Source organism: Thamnophis sirtalis, unplaced genomic scaffold (genome assembly GCF_051295495.1).
Source record: "Thamnophis sirtalis isolate CommonGarterSnake01/CBP01778 unplaced genomic scaffold, rThaSir2_p1.2 scaffold_3, whole genome shotgun sequence".
Taxonomy (NCBI): Eukaryota; Metazoa; Chordata; class Lepidosauria; order Squamata; family Natricidae; genus Thamnophis; species Thamnophis sirtalis.
The window spans coordinates 162,024,824-162,041,197 of NW_028261383.1; the positions used below are offsets into that span (position 1 = coordinate 162,024,824).

At 47.5% G+C, this 16,374-nt stretch overlaps 1 protein-coding gene across 3 annotated transcripts in view; it reads right to left on the reverse strand.

The window, feature by feature from the left end:
- The window catches only part of PPP1R1A (protein phosphatase 1 regulatory inhibitor subunit 1A), a 112,257-nt gene that overhangs the window by 10,689 nt on the left and 85,194 nt on the right, over positions 1–16,374 (reverse strand). For all 3 annotated transcript variants that reach the window (XM_087710640.1, XM_087710639.1, XM_087710638.1), the window contains exons 3-5: positions 9,187–9,224; positions 7,401–7,464; positions 4,574–4,780 (exon numbers count right to left, since the gene is read on the reverse strand). In XM_087710640.1, the coding sequence (XP_087566766.1) occupies positions 4,574–4,780; positions 7,401–7,464; positions 9,187–9,224 (309 nt within the window). The remainder of the gene's footprint in view (positions 1–4,573; positions 4,781–7,400; positions 7,465–9,186; positions 9,225–16,374) is intronic.

The following is a 16,374-nucleotide window of genomic DNA, read 5'->3' on the forward strand; positions in this document are numbered from 1 at the left end:
CACACACCAATCAATGTTTTTGCTCGGATAGGTGTTTCTATATTTGAATTGTGGGTGACACAAAAAAAATACAATGGCTCCTGATTACAGCCGATGAAATGCAGGAAAAGATTGTGTGTCCACAAACTGCTAACTTCCTGCCAATAGTGTCCTTTCTTCAAAGATGTGGCTCTCTTAAAAGATGGACAAATAACTGGGGCACAGGCACCCTTACTTTACTGATGCACTGGAAAGTTACTTAGCCTAGGACTGGATAAGCCCAGACTGTACTCTTTCAGTGACTGATATTTCTCCCTGAACTGCAACTTCCTTCCCCTCTGAAAGGTCAAAGGACATGCTCTCCTGGTGGCTCAGTGATTAACGTATAGTATTGCAGGCAAAATCTGCCCACAGCCTAGAGCCATGATGGCAACCTATGGCACGCGTGCCAGAAGTGGCACACAGAGCCATCTCTCCAGGAACACCAGCCATCACCCGTTGTTCTTTTGGGTTCCAGTGCTCATGTGCATGCCGGCCACCTGGTCTTCACATGCGTGGGAGCACTGGAAACCGGAAGAACAGCTCCCTGGCTTGTATCAGTGTGCTGGGAAGCTGAGTTTCCGGTTTCCGGCTTATGCGCCAGCCAGCTGGTCTTCACGCTGGCGGTGGTGGTGGTACTGGAAACCAGAAGATCAGCTCCCTGGCGCACATGCATGTGCTGGGAAGCTGAGTTTCTGGTTTCTGGTATGCATATGCGTGCCAGTGAGCTGGCCAGCACGCGCACCAGAAACCGGAAGACCAGCGTGCATGTGCATGCTGGAAACTCAGCTTCCTGGTGCGTGTATGCACGCTGAGGAACTGCTTTTCTGGTTTCTAGCGCTCCGGGGAGCTGCTCTTTCGGTTTCCACCCACGCATGCTCCTGGTTTGCCAACACTGGCCTTGATCCTGATGGGACTCAAGGTTGACTCAGCCTTCTATTCTTCCAAGGTCGGTACCAAGAGGCCCAGATTGTTGGGGACAATATGCAAATAATGCTTACATTGTAAATCACCCAAAGAGTACTGTAGTGTAAAGCCCTCTGGGGAGGTATATAAACTTAAATGCTATTGGTATGGTGTTGCTATTTCTGCTGCGATCGTTCGATGCTCATTATCCAGGGACACCATATTGTAGAGCCAGCTCGTGCTGTGAGAATTTGCTAAGGGATTTCAGGCTGATTAAAAAAGAACATTCTGAATGCATTATTTATGGGGATAGCAACGGATCAAAATCTCTCCCCTCCTGGATGCAACCGTGCAAGACACCTGGGGCAAGGGAAGAGCTTGGAATGGCTTAATTTTACTCTCAAACACAGGTACTCCTCCTCAACTTATGGCCACAGTGGACCCTGACTTTTCTGTTGTTGACATTGGCTAAGTGCATCTTGCCCAGCCGAGGTGGCACAGTGGTTAGAGTGCAGTACTGCAGCCATTTCAGCTGACTGTTAGCTGCAGTTCAGGGGTTCAAATCTCACCGGCTCAGCCTTCCACCCTTCTGAGGTGGGTAAAATGAGGACCCAGACTGTGGGGGTGATATGCTGACTCTGTAAACCGCTGAAAGAGGGCTGAAAGCCCTATGAAGCGGTATATAAGTCTAACTGCTATTGCTACTGCTATTTTCTGACCTTTCCTGCCATTGTTATTAAGTGAATCACTGCAGTTGTTAAATCAGCAACCCGGTTGTTAAGAGAATCTGGCTTCCCCATTGACTTTGCTTCACAGAAGGTCACCAAAAGGGGATCATGTGACTTTGGGACCCAGCAACGGTCATAAAGTATGAATCAGTTGCCCAAGCGTCTGAATTTTGATTGCATGATCATGGGGATGCTGCAACGGTCGTCACTATGAAAAATGGCCAGCCACGACTTTTTTTCAGTGTACCACGTTGTAACTTTGAACCGCCACTAAATGAACTGTTGTAAATGGACTCAACCTGTAGTTGAGTCGGGCCAAAACCAACTTGGCTGTCACATTAGCCTTTGGCCACTAGAGGCCGCTGTTTCCCTGACTTATTAAGCAAAAGTAGGTTGTAACAGGCATCTCACAGAATCCAGAGCGCTTTGGCATAGGTGAGAGTGTGTGTTTCTGCCACCTGCGCAGCTGATCAAAGGGATCTGCAGCAATACTGTTTTAACATGCATCTTGATGAAACATTGGCTTATATCAGTGGTGGAGAAATTGCGGCTCTCCCAGGCTGCGGAGCTACAATGCGTAACAACAACAGCCTGCTTGGCCCTGAGGGAACGAAGCCAGAAGTTCCAAATTGGAACCCGTCTTCTGTGCATTGTGTCAAAATGCAGAGCCAAGGTCATGTTCCTTCAATGGCTGAGCTGGAGTCTACAGGCAGGAAAGGCCTATTTTCTCAGCTTTGGGAAGGATAAGGTCAGGGGTGGGTTTCAATTTTTTTTACTACTGGTTCTGTGGGCGTGGCTAGGCGGGGGACATGTGACTGGGTGGGTGTGGACAACTTGATGTCACTCGTGCAGTCAGTCACATCACCCCTCAAGCCACACCCACCAAAACGGTGGTGAAAATTTTTGGGACTCCGATGGAAGGAAAGTGGGGGGGGGGGGAAGGAGGGGAAAAACTCCCAAAAAATAAACCACCGGGAGGATTTAGGGTGTAGAAAAGCCATAAGTTACCTAGAAGGAATTGAAGCATTCAACTTTGCAGCCTGGAGGCCACACCTGTGTTTATAAGCACGGTGGGTGAGTGTGGTGGGGGGAGAGGAAGAACAACGGAAAGGGTGGGAGATAGGAAAAAATGCAAGTGGAGGCGCTGGATTGTGCAAAGAGGGCAGGAGGGAGGAAAGTTCACCTGATCCTGGCTTGGGACAAGGGAGGGGGGAGGAGGAACCGGCTGCCACCCCCCGAAACACTCCACGTCGTGGCAGGGGCTGTGGGAAATCACAGAGCCCGAATGTCAAAACTCCCTACTTCACTGATAGACAAGCGCTTCTCAAGCCGAACCAGTCCGAACCAGTAGGAACCCACCTCTGGAAAAGATACACATCAGGCGTGGGTTACAGCTGCTGCTACTGCCGGTTTGCTCAGGGACGCGGTGCAGCACGCCCATGCACTTTGCACACACGCTTGATGCCCGCTACACACGCATGTGCAGTACTGAAAAAATGCTTCTGCGCATGCAAAGAAGCAAAAAACAAGATGGCCTACCTACTCAGACAAACCGGGCTGAACCAGTAGGAACCCACCTCTAGTATACATAATAATTTAGGTCACCACTGGAAACTGAAGAAATCTGAACACTGTGACCTCCTAGAATGAGCTTTGAACAGATCAATTATTTTCTGGCCCTGCGCTAACTTGCCACGCATATATGAATGGATCTAGTGTATCCTGCCTTGGATTGGCAATTTTTAAAAATCTGCAACAAACTTCTATTTAGACACCCAGAAGCACATCATAGACAAGTACAGACACGTACATATGCATTTAGAAATCTATCTAACACAGCATACATTTCCTTTGAAATAGGTACAGCTTTGAAGAGCATTTTCTCCTCTGAGCCAAAATGGGCAGGGCGATATTCAAAGAAGTGCAAATTTTGAAGAATGTGCTTGGTCCAATGTGTGTGTCAGTATGGGCAACCTGGATCAAAGCATGAAATTAGCCAAGATCAAATCCTGCTCTGCATTCTTATTGTCCCACTGGTGTTGTTAAGTCCTTTTTCTTTTTTTCTTTTTACTTCTCTTGATTGTGGTCCTTCATTTCCGAAGGAAAAAAAAAATAAATCAAAGCCTGAACCTGGGACTGATCCTTCCTCCCAGAGCTGGTGGCTTGGAAGGGCCTTTGGTACTTATAATATTAGGGCATAAATAAAAAGAGCATGCACTGGGTAAACGAAACAAACAAACCAAAAACCAAAAAAAATACATATTTTCCAAAAGCAGTATGCCTCAGGGACTGTTTTATTAAATACTAGCCAATAACCCAGCATTGCCTGGGTATTTATTTATAGGGGGGAAATATCCAGACCAAACGTAATTTCTAATATTGGATATTTCCCCTTGCCAGAGGGAGCCCCCTTGTGGAACATTGTGAAGCCATTACCGTGGCAACTTGTACTGTAGAAGCCATTTTACAGCAGTACAGTAGAAGTCATTTGAAAGCACAACAGGCTGTATCTTAACAGAATACACCCCCCCCCGAGGGGTTTTAGGGGTGTCTTACCCCCACAGTATTTGTTTCCAGAGAGTAAGTCATCTGTTTACCAAGTTTGGTTGAAATTGCTCGAGGCAGTCAAGAGTTATCTCTTTCCTTCTCTGTGGAAAATGAACTTCCCTCATGAAAGAAGAGTGAATTCAAGGGAGTTTCTAAAGGCCAGGCCTGTTGGGAACTGTGATTCAGTAACATCTGGAGAACTTCAACTTTCTTACTAGGCTTGCACTATCTCCTTTGAAGAAAGCACATGTCTGGTCAGGTTGGGCTCAAGACACGAAGCAATTTAGCCAGGCTTCCTTCTTCATTGGAAGTGGGTACAAGTGAGATGCTCCAAGGAGGCCTAGCTCACCCTACATGGATAGGATCATACTCACGTTCTTCAAGACCAGAGTGTGGTTTTTCCTGGGATTCCAGCTGGGCATGGGCTTGAGCCAAAGGGCAACTTTCGGGACTGTGGGTCGGTTCTACGTTGGCATGAGGGCAGCAGCTTGGACTGTGTGACTCCTGTACTTCAGCACTGTCTTCTTCCTCTTCATCTCTCTGCTGCTTGCAAAGATGGTGTTCGACCATCAGCTGGAGCTCTGAAAAATAGGGAAGGGCAGAATTCACGAAAACTCTGATCTCGGGATAACTTGATTCTTATGGAAATGTTTCCTTTTTCAAAGTCTCTGCTGAAAACCGCAAATTGTTCTCGTGCATTAAGGAACGTATCTATTAGTTAATCTTACCCAGTTTAAGTGGACTGCAGTTTTAACAGGATAACAGAGTTGGACGGGACCTTGGTGGGGTCTTCTAGTCCAATCCCCAGCTCGAACAGGAAACCCTACACTGTTTCAGACAAATGGTTATCCAATCACTTCTTTAAAACCTCCAGTGCTGGAAAACCCATTACTTCTGGAGGCAAACAATTCCACAATTGGTTAATTGTTCTCACCGTAGGGAAATTTCTTCTTAGTTCTAGGTTGTGTCTCTCCTTGATTAGTTTCCATCCATTGCCTCTTGTTCTACTTTCAGACGCTTTGGAGAATTGGTTGACCCTCTCTTTCCTTAGATATTGGAATTTATGCAAATCAGCCATAAATGCCTTTGATGGCTAGAGAGTATGGGAAATTGGGCCATACTTATGGTAAACAGGTCCCCCAAGATAGCTACTCACCAATGATTTGGAAACCACTATAGGTGGAATGCATTATTAGGAGAGGATTATTTTATTGACACTCCCCCATTTACCCAAAAATGACCTCCTCAGGTAATAAGGCCAATCGGGCTTTTGAGCTCATGTACTAAGATAAGCCCTCCCTGAAAATATTGCAACACAGCAGCAGCCATGAAATGACCAAGCTTGCCACCTCCTGCACCTCAAAAATAATAAGACCTCCCCGAAAATAAGGCCATGTGCTTATTTCGGAGATCAAAAGAAGATAAGACCCTGTCTTATTTTGGGGGAAACACAGTCTTTAGCAGTTAGCAATAGCAGTTAGACTTATATTCCGCTTCATAGGGCTTTCAGCCCTCTCTAAGCTGTTTACAGAGTCAGCATATTGCCTCCAACAACAATCCGGGTCCTCATTTTACCCACCTCGGAAGGATGGAAGGCTGAGTCAACCTTGAGCCGGTGAGATTTGAACAGCCGAACTGCAGTCAGTTGAAGTATTCTGCAGTGCTGCATTTAACCACTGTGCCACCTCGGCTCTTTGCTCCTTTCCACACTCTTACCACCTAGGCTTCAGACTAAAAGTACAGTATTCCTGATAGGCATTCACTGGTTGACCTTGAAACCTGAATGCCAACGGTAACTCTTGTATCTGTGTCCTGGATTGTGAATTTCCCCCTTTTCTTGAATTCACACGTTCTATTTTAGATAATTCTGGCAGGTTTTTAATGCTGATCTCTGCACTCCTCTGCAGTGGCTGCTGCAGTCCCACCCCAGCCTGACAATTGCATCCTGCATTATATGAGGCACTGCAACACTTCGGAAAAGACTAAGCAGGAGAAAGCTGGTAATTGGAGAGAATGCAGAGGACCAATACAAAGAGACAAAATGCTTTAATGCAAAATTAATGAAAAATGATCCTGGCAGGGATTAGTGGGGGATGTGTGAAAAGTTACAGGGGAGGTAGGCGGAGGGAACAGAGGGGGGGGGAGAAGAGAGGGAAAGACCTTACAAAACCATGGAAAGACTAAAGGAATCTTAGCACTGACTGACAAGTTCTGAATACGGCAAGCTAATGGGGAATACATTATATACAAGCTGGTGACACTCGTCCAAAAATAAACCCTATGCTCTTTTAACGAGTATCACAGGATGCGATGTCTAGTTTAGCACACGTAGCAAAAAAAGAAGATGTCTGTATACCTTTAAAAAAACACAATCAGCCTGTGAACCTTTTAGCAACAAGATGTTATTTCAAGTTCTGTTCTACAGAGACCTGCCAAGCATTTGACTTACTACTCACCTCACCCTCACTTCATGTTTGGAGAATTGAATAGGGCAGCGATGGCTAACGTTTTTGTCATCCTGTGCAGAAAGCGCGCACCACACCCATAATGCAATACGCACATGACCCTCCCCCCACTCCACGCCCCCTGTGCATGCGTGCACGCCAATCGCCGTGCCCCGTTTTGAGCCTACCAGGACTTCCTGAAGCCTCCTGGGACCAAAAACGGTGTGTGGGACCAAAAACGGTGTGTGTGTGTGGGGGGGGTGCACTGCAACCCCCTGCATGACCCCTCTGACCCCATGCATGCACACACATCTCTGACATGCGCCCCACTCCCCGCGCGTGTGTGGCAGAGTCCTGAAAATCAGCTGGCCGGCAGGAGGCGCATGTGCATGCGCAATGGAGCTGAGGTGGGGTGATGGTTCTCGTGCCTGCAGAGAGGGCTCCGCATGCCACCTTTGGCACACTTGCCATAGGCTCGCCATCATGGGGAGAGGGGAGAGGTCAGATTGTGATTTGGACATACAAGAAAGCTGAGCGGGAAGAAAACCCACCAAAGTTTTGTGAGACTACCTTTCCAAATGTATCCCCTTCTTTCTCCCTATCGTTTCAAGAAGGGCAAGGGAACTGCGGGACATAACAGTGAGCCCTTTTGAGGCCGAGAAAGCAGTGAACTCTCTTGTTGCTGCTTCCTAGGCACTGTAGTTACCATGATGGATTCCATCCTTCAATACAGCCACATGGCTTCTGGACCTGTTACCTTTCATGGTGGGAGTGGTGCGGGAGACCTTCTTCCTTTGCCTTGGAGACATTGACAGTCCTGGCTGCAAAGAGAAGGAAGAGAAAGTCCTAAGAGATACAAAATGCCAAAATTCAGGTGCAATGTATAATCTTCCAGCCATGTGTTGCATCTTAGCTCTGGCTACTTGCAGAAGGAACCAAGAATGAATGAAGAAAAAAAGTCCTTGAAGACCTGGAGTTCCAGCTTCTTCTTTGTGATGGGCACATAATCTGGTGATTACCATTTTCTTGGCTCATGCCTTTGCTTGACAAGCTAGAACCAGCCCAAGCCCTCTTAGCTTGTATTCCCTTTTTTCAAGTTTATGATCTGCAGAGGTCTATAATTCTCCCCATTCCCATGGAACAATGGGGAAAAAACATAAGAGCAGGGGTGAAATTCAACCGGATCAGACCAGCTCAGGTGAACCGATAGGGATGATATGAATCATTTCGCCGAACTGGTAAAAATCACCCCTGGTTGGCCCTGCCCACACCCGCCCAGTCGCCTGCTCAGTCACGTGCTTGCTGCTCGCTCAGACCTTTCAGTCGCTCAACCCGCCCACCCAATCCAAACGTTTCTCCCACCATTCACAGCGGAGCTGCTGCAACCTGTCCCTTTGAGGTAGTCTCGGGGAGGGAAGGGGCCGGGTGGAACCATAAAGGGAGCAGCAGCTCCACTGTGAATGGAGGGAGAAAAGTTCGGCTTCTCTTTGCCACAGCATTCACTATGAGCCCTTCTCGTGCTCATACACCAGTGGTGGGTTGCAGGCGGTACGCCCTGGTATGTGTGTACCGGTGCCTGCTGGAAACAGCAGCCACCGTACTGGAACGGTGCTTTGGAGGGCCCACCCACCCGCCCTTGTTCCTTACTTGTATTTGAAGGAGACAGGCCATTTGCGCACGCACGGGCAGCATACGGCACCTGCACAATGCTTTGCCGAGCAGCAGGAGCATAATAGGCGGTGGGTGTGCATGCATGCACAGCGCGTGTGCCCATGGTGCACGCCTGGCTTCTGTTGCAGTGTACCAGTTGCAGCGGGAGCCAAAATCCACTACTGTCATACACACATTTTTCCTACCGGGTTCTGTGGGCGTGCTTGGTAGGGGAGGGGAAGGGTCATGTGACTGAGTGGGCATGGGCGTGAGTGACATTGACTTGGCCACGCCCACTCAGTCACAGGAAAACCCCCACCCCCACCCCCAAGCTTTGCCCACAGAACCAGTAGGGAAAAAATCTGAATGTCACCCCTGGAAAGAGTATAAGGTTTTTGTCTAGTTTGAGCTCTTGTCCTTTCAGAATCAGACATGGAGATCACTTCAGAAATACAATTGAGGCTACAAGATCAAGGTTGGGAAAATCTAGAAAACCACAGAGAGGCAGCAAAGGGCTAGATTTCCTGTACTTCTTTGCTGCCAGCTAGTGTTCACTGGGAGACTTTAAGTAGCCGTAAAATTAATTCCATCTTTTCCCATTATTAAAGCTTATTAATTTGAGCAATGACAGTAAAACACGTTTCACTCCAATGAAGGCTTTGTGTGTGGCACTCTAGGAACTAGTGCTCCGGTCTTCCTGGCATGCTGAAATTTCATCTTTCACTTTTAGTTCTTAGTAAACATTTTTTTAATGGGAAGCATGGACATTCATATAGGAAATGTATCCCCCCCCCTCCTTCCATCATCATCCTGAATAGTTTTCATGTATCACAATATTATTGTGCTAAATGCATAAACTGACTCTATTGTTCCAAGTCTGAGAAAGTGCATACCTTCAGAAGCGGGTTGGGAATCCGGTCTTCATCGATTTCTAGGGTGAAAAAATAGGGACAGAGAAGGAAAAGTTAGGAAGAAGAATACGTTAAAGGCATGGTAAAGCCAACACACCAAATCTTAGAACTCCAGGCTACTTTTGCAATAGAAATATCTTTTCACTGTCTCCCTGGATTTTATTGATTTGTATTCCATTTTTATTACTTCTACAAATAGTTCAAGGTGGCAAATATATCCTCCTGTTTCCCCCACAACCACCACCATGTGAGGTGAGTTTGGCTGGGAGAGAGGTCACCCAGAGCTGACTTTCACAGCTACGGCAGAACTAGAACTTACAATCTCTTGGTTTCTAGCCTGATGGGCAATGCACTTGTTGTTACAGTAGAGAGGAGACAGAGGCTGTTCCCATATGTGACTCAAGAAGTGCATGAAAGAACTAGCTGCAACTTCTGCACTTCTCCTTTGTGCTTCTCTCTGCGTCACCTGGGGTCCTTCAATGCGCTGGACCACCCATCCCGTTGATTAATCATTAAGCATCATTACTAAGATTTGGCAATGCTGGAGAATTCACTGGTTAACTTAGGTAGCTGTATTTTTTTGGGGGGGGGGGCAGTTTTCATATATTTCTATTATTATTAGGGTTGATCACCCAGTCAGCCAGATGTTTCGACTGGATTTGGCATTTTTGTCATCTTTTGAGTCTGCCTGTCTGATTAGCTCTTTCTGTGCAATTTTTAAGATAAATAAGAAATATCATTGGGGGAGGGGAAACACCTCTGGAATGGTATAAAGGTGAAGAGTAAGGCTATTCTGTATCCTGAATCTGTGGCTACAGTAAGCAAGGAGAGACCATCAAGGATAGACCATGCGCTAACGACCCCCCCATCTGTACATTCGTGTGCGATCCCCATGCATGTGAGGCGGGATTTTCACCCTCCCCGGGATCCGGAGGCTTTCCTGAAGCCCAGGGAGGGCAAAAATGGCCCTCCCCCGGCAGCTGGGGAAGGGGCTCGTGCATGCGCAGGTGGGGAGGTCGCTCATGAGCACACATGTAGGTGGGCACGCACGCGCGATAGTGCGCACACACTCAGTTTTGACACACCTTTAGAAAAAGGCTCGCCATCACTGATCTAGAGTCTTAAAGCTACCACCAGCCAAAGAGCCTTTCTATGGTCCAGCCCTCTCCCAGAAAAATGAAATATCCTAGGAAATATTGAAAAGGCAGAATATTTCTCTGGATGTGAAAAGAAAGAAACATGTTTTAAAAGACAGAATAGTTGCCTGTAGCTTTCTGCCCATCCCCAGTTAATGGGCCATTGAGATGGCCTGGCTAGCTCACTTTACATAATAAAGACTTCACCAGCAGCTACAGAAAGGCATGATAATATACTCAACTGACCACAAGGCACCTGAGAACTCATCACAGCCTAGAGAGTAGCCCCCTGCATGGCCCCATAGGAGTCTGACAACCAATTAGAATACATTTCTTACACAGGAACAGGAAACAGAGAGGTGGGACTAAACAGGGTATAAAAAGCCTAGCAAGCCCCTTCCTCAGCCCTTCTCTTCTTCTCCACCAACATAGAAGCATGTGATCACCTTTTCTGTTCAGGGCTCAAGCCATGTGGCCCTGTCCAACAATAAACCATCATTCCAAGCAGCCTCCATGTCTCCAGTGTCTTTTTCCCCACTTGGAGCTGAACCCAGAAGGACATTTCTTTCAACAGTCCTTAAGGCCCCTCCTGACCAGGACAGCTGAAAGCTGATGGCCATCCTTCCTGCCACTTGGAGACAGATGTCAGCTGCTCTGTAAGGGAATGGGACAATTTGACACAGCCTACTCGCCATGGCCAACTCGCTGCGGGAAACAACTTGCTGCGGTATAATTTAACAATTATATTTGATCATTTAAAATAAATTAAAAAACATATTTTAATTTTTGCCATTCACATTTCATTCCGCCCCTCCTTTTTGATTTTGAATAATGATTTTATCCCACCATTTCTTTGTTATTAGTGTCGCTTTTGTCCAGCAGGGAGTTGCTCTATGGCAGTGTTTCTCAACCTTGGCCACTTGAAGATGTCTGGACTTCAACTCCCAGAATTCCCCAGCCAGTATTCGCTGGCTGGGGAATTCTGGGAGTTGAAGTCCAGACATCTTCAAGTAGCCAAGGTTGAGAAACACTGCTCTATGGCGAGAGGGTCGTGGCAAGTTGTCCTGCAGCGAGTTGGCTGAGATGGTTGTGTCAAGTTGGCCACGGTGAGTTGGCCGTCGCGAATTGTCGCAGACCTCTTCTGTAAGCCCTCAAATAGGCACACGCCACTTTTAAGACAACTCCAAGAATCTCCTCCTAACCCTAAGCCTTGCCTATGTGTATTTGATGTTGTTCCTCTTTGCAGCCCTCAGTCCCTATGAAATGCCAACTGTGGCTGTTGCCCACCCCAACTTAACAATAACGAAGTAACCCGACCATCTTGATGCTTGCCCCATCTCAGTAGACCGTTGCCCAAAAGCTAGAGTAAAACAAGCAGGTTTTCCAGAAGCTTCAATGGCAATGGCAGTTATGGCAGTTAGACTTATATACCGCTTCATAGGGCTTTCAGCCCTCTCTAAGCGGTTTACAGAGTCAGCATATTGCCCCCAACAACAATCCGGGTCCTCATTTTACCCACCTCGGAAGGATGGAAGGCTGAGTCAACCCTGAGCCGGTGAGATTTGAACCGCCGAACTGCAGAACTGCAGTCAGCTGAAGTAGCCTGCAGTGCTGCATTTAACCACTGCGCCACCTCGGCTCTAAAGGATTAAAAAGGGATTCAAGGATTAAAAAGGGAGCAAAACTTCAATTCTGGCCCACCAATGAGTAGCTAATCCTATCCACCTGCTCAACTGCAGCCCGTGATCTTTTCCCCCCCGGGGATCTCAAAGTTGGCTTGGCTCACGAAGGGCTGGATGGGGCAGCAGGTGTCATGGGATGTATCTACCAAGCCCTGGTTAGATGCTGCCTGGAAAAACACCTGAGGCTATTTCCCACAATCTCGCCGCTTAAGCACCGGCCTCTGCAATTTGCTGGATCCCTGCCGGGAGCCTGTGATTTTATTTGTCAAAGTGCCTGTCGTGCTTGATTACGCTGCGCTTTTGAGATTTTTAGGATGACTTATGCCGACTGCGGAATAGCATTGCTGGCAGCACCTCCACGCTTGAGTCATTTATTACATTATGATGGAGTTTTATTATTGTTTTATTAGTTGTCAGCTCTGTTATGGGTAAGGTGGGCCAACTGGCCCTACAGAAATTGAGCATGTGAAGCTTTCCATGGTGATAAACCTTTTTATTGCCAATAGAACAAACGGCAATTTGAGGTACAGCAGTAAAGAGCCTTGGCTAAATTGTTAGCTCTTCCCGGGAGGAGACCTCGAGAACAATGGGGCAATCTAGTTTCTGCAGGTAGCTGAATGCTATGCTTTTTTATTTTAACTAGCTGATCACCTTTTCCTCCCTTCTTTTTACAACCAAGCTGGTATTACTGGCCTGCCTGTTTCAGCCAGCAGGGCAGACGAACGGGAAGTATAGCCTGAATGTTAACTCAAAAGACCAAAGAGCAATGAGTGAAGTCGAGTGGGATAAAAGGAGGCAAAGGTAAATGTTCCACTCGCACATATGTGCTAGTCGTTCACGATTCTAGCGGGCGGTGCTCATCTCCGTTTCAAAGCCGAAGAGCCAGCGCTGTCTGAAGACGTCTCCGTGGTCAGGTGGCCGGCATGATTAAACACCAAAGGCATACAGAACTCTGTTACCTTCCCACCAAAGGTGGTCCTTATTTTCCTATTTGCAATTTTACACTCTTTCGAACTGTTAGGTTGGCAGAAGCTGGGACAAGTAATGGGAGCTCAATCCGTTATGCGGCGCTAGGGATTCAAACCGCCGACTTTCTGATCCACAAGCTCAGCGTCATTTGCAAAGATATTTAAAGGTCACTTGACATGGCCCAACTCACTGCGGCAAATTCACTACAGCCAACTTGCCACGGGACAACTTGCCACGGCCACTTCACTGAGGAATAATTCACCATGGGACAAAAGTTACATTAGTATCAAAGAAATGGTGCTATATTCATTAAATAAAGGATGCAAAAGGAAGGACAAAATGAAATGTGAATGACGAAAATTAAAATAAATTTTAAATTATTTTAAATAATTAAATTCAATTGTTGGATTGTCTGGCGGTGAGATGTCCCATGGTCAGTTGGGCATTGCAAGTTGTCCCATCCCATCCCTCGGCTTCTCTTTCAATTGTTGCCTCTTGTTATTGAACTACTTCTATACCATATCTTACCTTTCAATGGCTAAATTAAAATTAAGCGTGAGCCCTGGTAAATTGAATTGAATTGAATTTATTATATTTCTATGCCGCCCTTTTCCCAGAAGGGACTCAGGGCGGTTCACAACCCAAGTCAGGGGGGGGGGGATAGGGGATACAAATAGGGGGGAAAAAAGACATAGACAAACAATACCACAATTTTAAAAACAACTCAACAGGCACACCATTCGAGCGGGGACAGGAACTCATCAGCCCCAGGCCTGTCGGAACAGCCAGGTTTTAAGGGCTTTGCGGAAAGCCTGGAGGGTGGTGAAGGTCCGAATCTCCACGGGGAGCTCGTTCCAGAGGGCCGGAGCAGCCACAGAGAAGGCCCTCCTCTGGGTGGTCGCCAGTCGGCATTGGCCAGTGGATGGAATTCGGAGGAGGCCTAATCTGTGGGATCTAATGGGTCTTTGGGAGGTAATTGGCAGCAGGCGGTCTCTCAAGTACCCAGGTCCAATACCATGAAGTGACGACTAGCACCTTGAAGCGTATCCGGAGACCAATAGGCAGCCAGTGCAGCTCGCGGAGGATAGGTGTAACGTGGGTGTACCGAGGTGCACCCACAACCGCTCGCGCGGCTGCATTCTGGACAAGCTGAAGTCTCCGAATGCTCTTCAAGGGCTGCCCCATGTAGAGTAAAAGGAGAGGCAAAGTCAAAGGCTAAGAGGGGAGGGAAGCAAATCAAGTTATTTATTATTTGTTTGATTTACAGTTTGCCTTTTATTCCAGGAGCTCAAAGTGACATATAAAAAAACTCTCTCCTCCCATTTTGCCTCTTACAACAACCCTGTAAGGAAGGCTGGGTGAAGCAAAACCAATTTGCCTAACGTTGCCCCCTGGAGGAGGATGGATTTGAACCAGGCTCTCTCAAGCCTGAGGTCAGCACTTGAGAATGGCTATAACAGTCTGCTTCTCTTTACAGGTAGACTTGGAGTACAGTGATTCTCATGTTTAGAATATTGGATTGGAGTTTAGCAAGCTCGCGTTTGAGACCCATGTGCTGCTGTGGGCTGGGTGAGCTCCCATCCTTTGGACCAGCTCCTGCTGGGGGCAGGAAAGGAGACCCAACTGTGCGTCCCCAGGGAAACGGTGAGGTCGCTGGCTAATCCTTCCAACCCGGGAGCCTCTCAAGGCTTCTGACACAATTGTGATGCCATACAGGTAGCCCTCAAGTTATGACCTGCAACCGTCACAACTAATGACAGTTATTAAGTGGGTCATCATGTGATCAGACCTGATATTACAACTTTTTGTAGAGGTCATAAATGTTCACTAGGGGGTGGTTTTTGCCAGAAACTGGCAGCAAATGTCAGTTTCTGGCAAAATGATCATAAATCATAGTCGTAGGATGCTGCTGCAGATAGCTGTGTAAGCGGGCTGGTTGCCGAGCACTCAAAATGCAATCATGTGGGAGGATGCTGGATCTTCAAAGGTGGGTCATATAAGTAGCATTTTTGGGGGTGTCTCCCCAATTTGAATGGTCGCTAAGCAACCAGTCATAAGTCAAGGACATGCGGAACCTTGATCGGGTGAAACTAATCACCTCCAGATTGAAATATTTTGACCCGATTTGTTGCTGAAAGATTATTTGAAATTTCAAAACCTACCCAGAACTCTTCACAAAATGGGCATTTCGAAGGCCCTTCCTCCACCGGGGCTGCTCTGGGCTGGCACCATGCCTCAGTATTAATAACCTTGCTGGCCTCAGGCAGCCAAACCAGCCATTGCACGAATTGGCAGCTGAACTAAAGCTAAGAGGGTCTTGGAGGTGGACCAGGAGGTGGACCAGGTGATAATTGGCAGGATGTCTGGCCAATCTCCACCTCCCAACTGTGACATCCTTGGAGCTCCGGGGTCTCCTTCTACCAGGCTTTTTTGCAGGCAGACCAGCTTCTTTTTCTTTTTCTCTCCCCCCCCCCCTACTGCAAGACCAAATGTGGGGATGAAGCAAGGACAGGGGGGGGGGTGTCTCTCACTCGGAGGACAACTTTTTCACCCGTCTTTTAGAAAGCTGGAGAAAGTGCTGGTGAGCTCAGGAATCGCCTCCAACTTTGGTTGGAGAAATGCTCCAAATTGTGAAAAGGAAACAGAGGTTAATGTTTACCAGAACTCACTGGAGTTTAAATGTCCAGGTTTAAATCCCAGGGTTCAATAATCCCTGTGAGGAAGCAACAAATATTTTTGAACCTTTCTCAGGTCCATGCAACTGAATGAACCTGATCTGGTGGTTGGGGACAATATGCTGATTGTTTAAGCTGCTTAGAGCAGGGGTGAGCAGCTACGGGTTCGCCCGAGTTTGGGAGAACCCGTAACTAAAGTTATGGCTGTTTCGGAGAACCTCAAAATTCCACCCCTGGCTGGCCCCTCCCACCCCGCCCCTCCCAGGAGTCTCCAAGCAGCTCGTTTTGGATGTAAAGTAAGTGCATGGCTTGCGCAGAGGCTCGAAGAGGGGAAAAAATGGGCCTCCCGGAAGTTCCGGAAACGGGCCTCCAGAGCCCGGGGTAGACCGTTTTCGCCATCCCAGAGGCAAGCCTCTGGAGCCTGGGGAAGGCGTAAACCAGAGGTGGGTTCCTACCAGTTCGCACCTATTCGGTAGAACCGGTTCGTCAAATCTACCGGACCGGTTAGAAGAAGTTCCACCAGTGGACCCGGAAAGCAGGCCACACCTACAGAAGAGGTTCCAAAATTTTTTGAAACCCACCACTGCTAAAGGGTTAGGGGTGCAAGGATCTTGTAACTTGACAGCTTTAAGACTTGCATGCTTCAATGCCAGAGTTCCTGAGCCAACGTGACTGGAGGAGGAATTCTGGGAGTTGAAGTCCACAAGT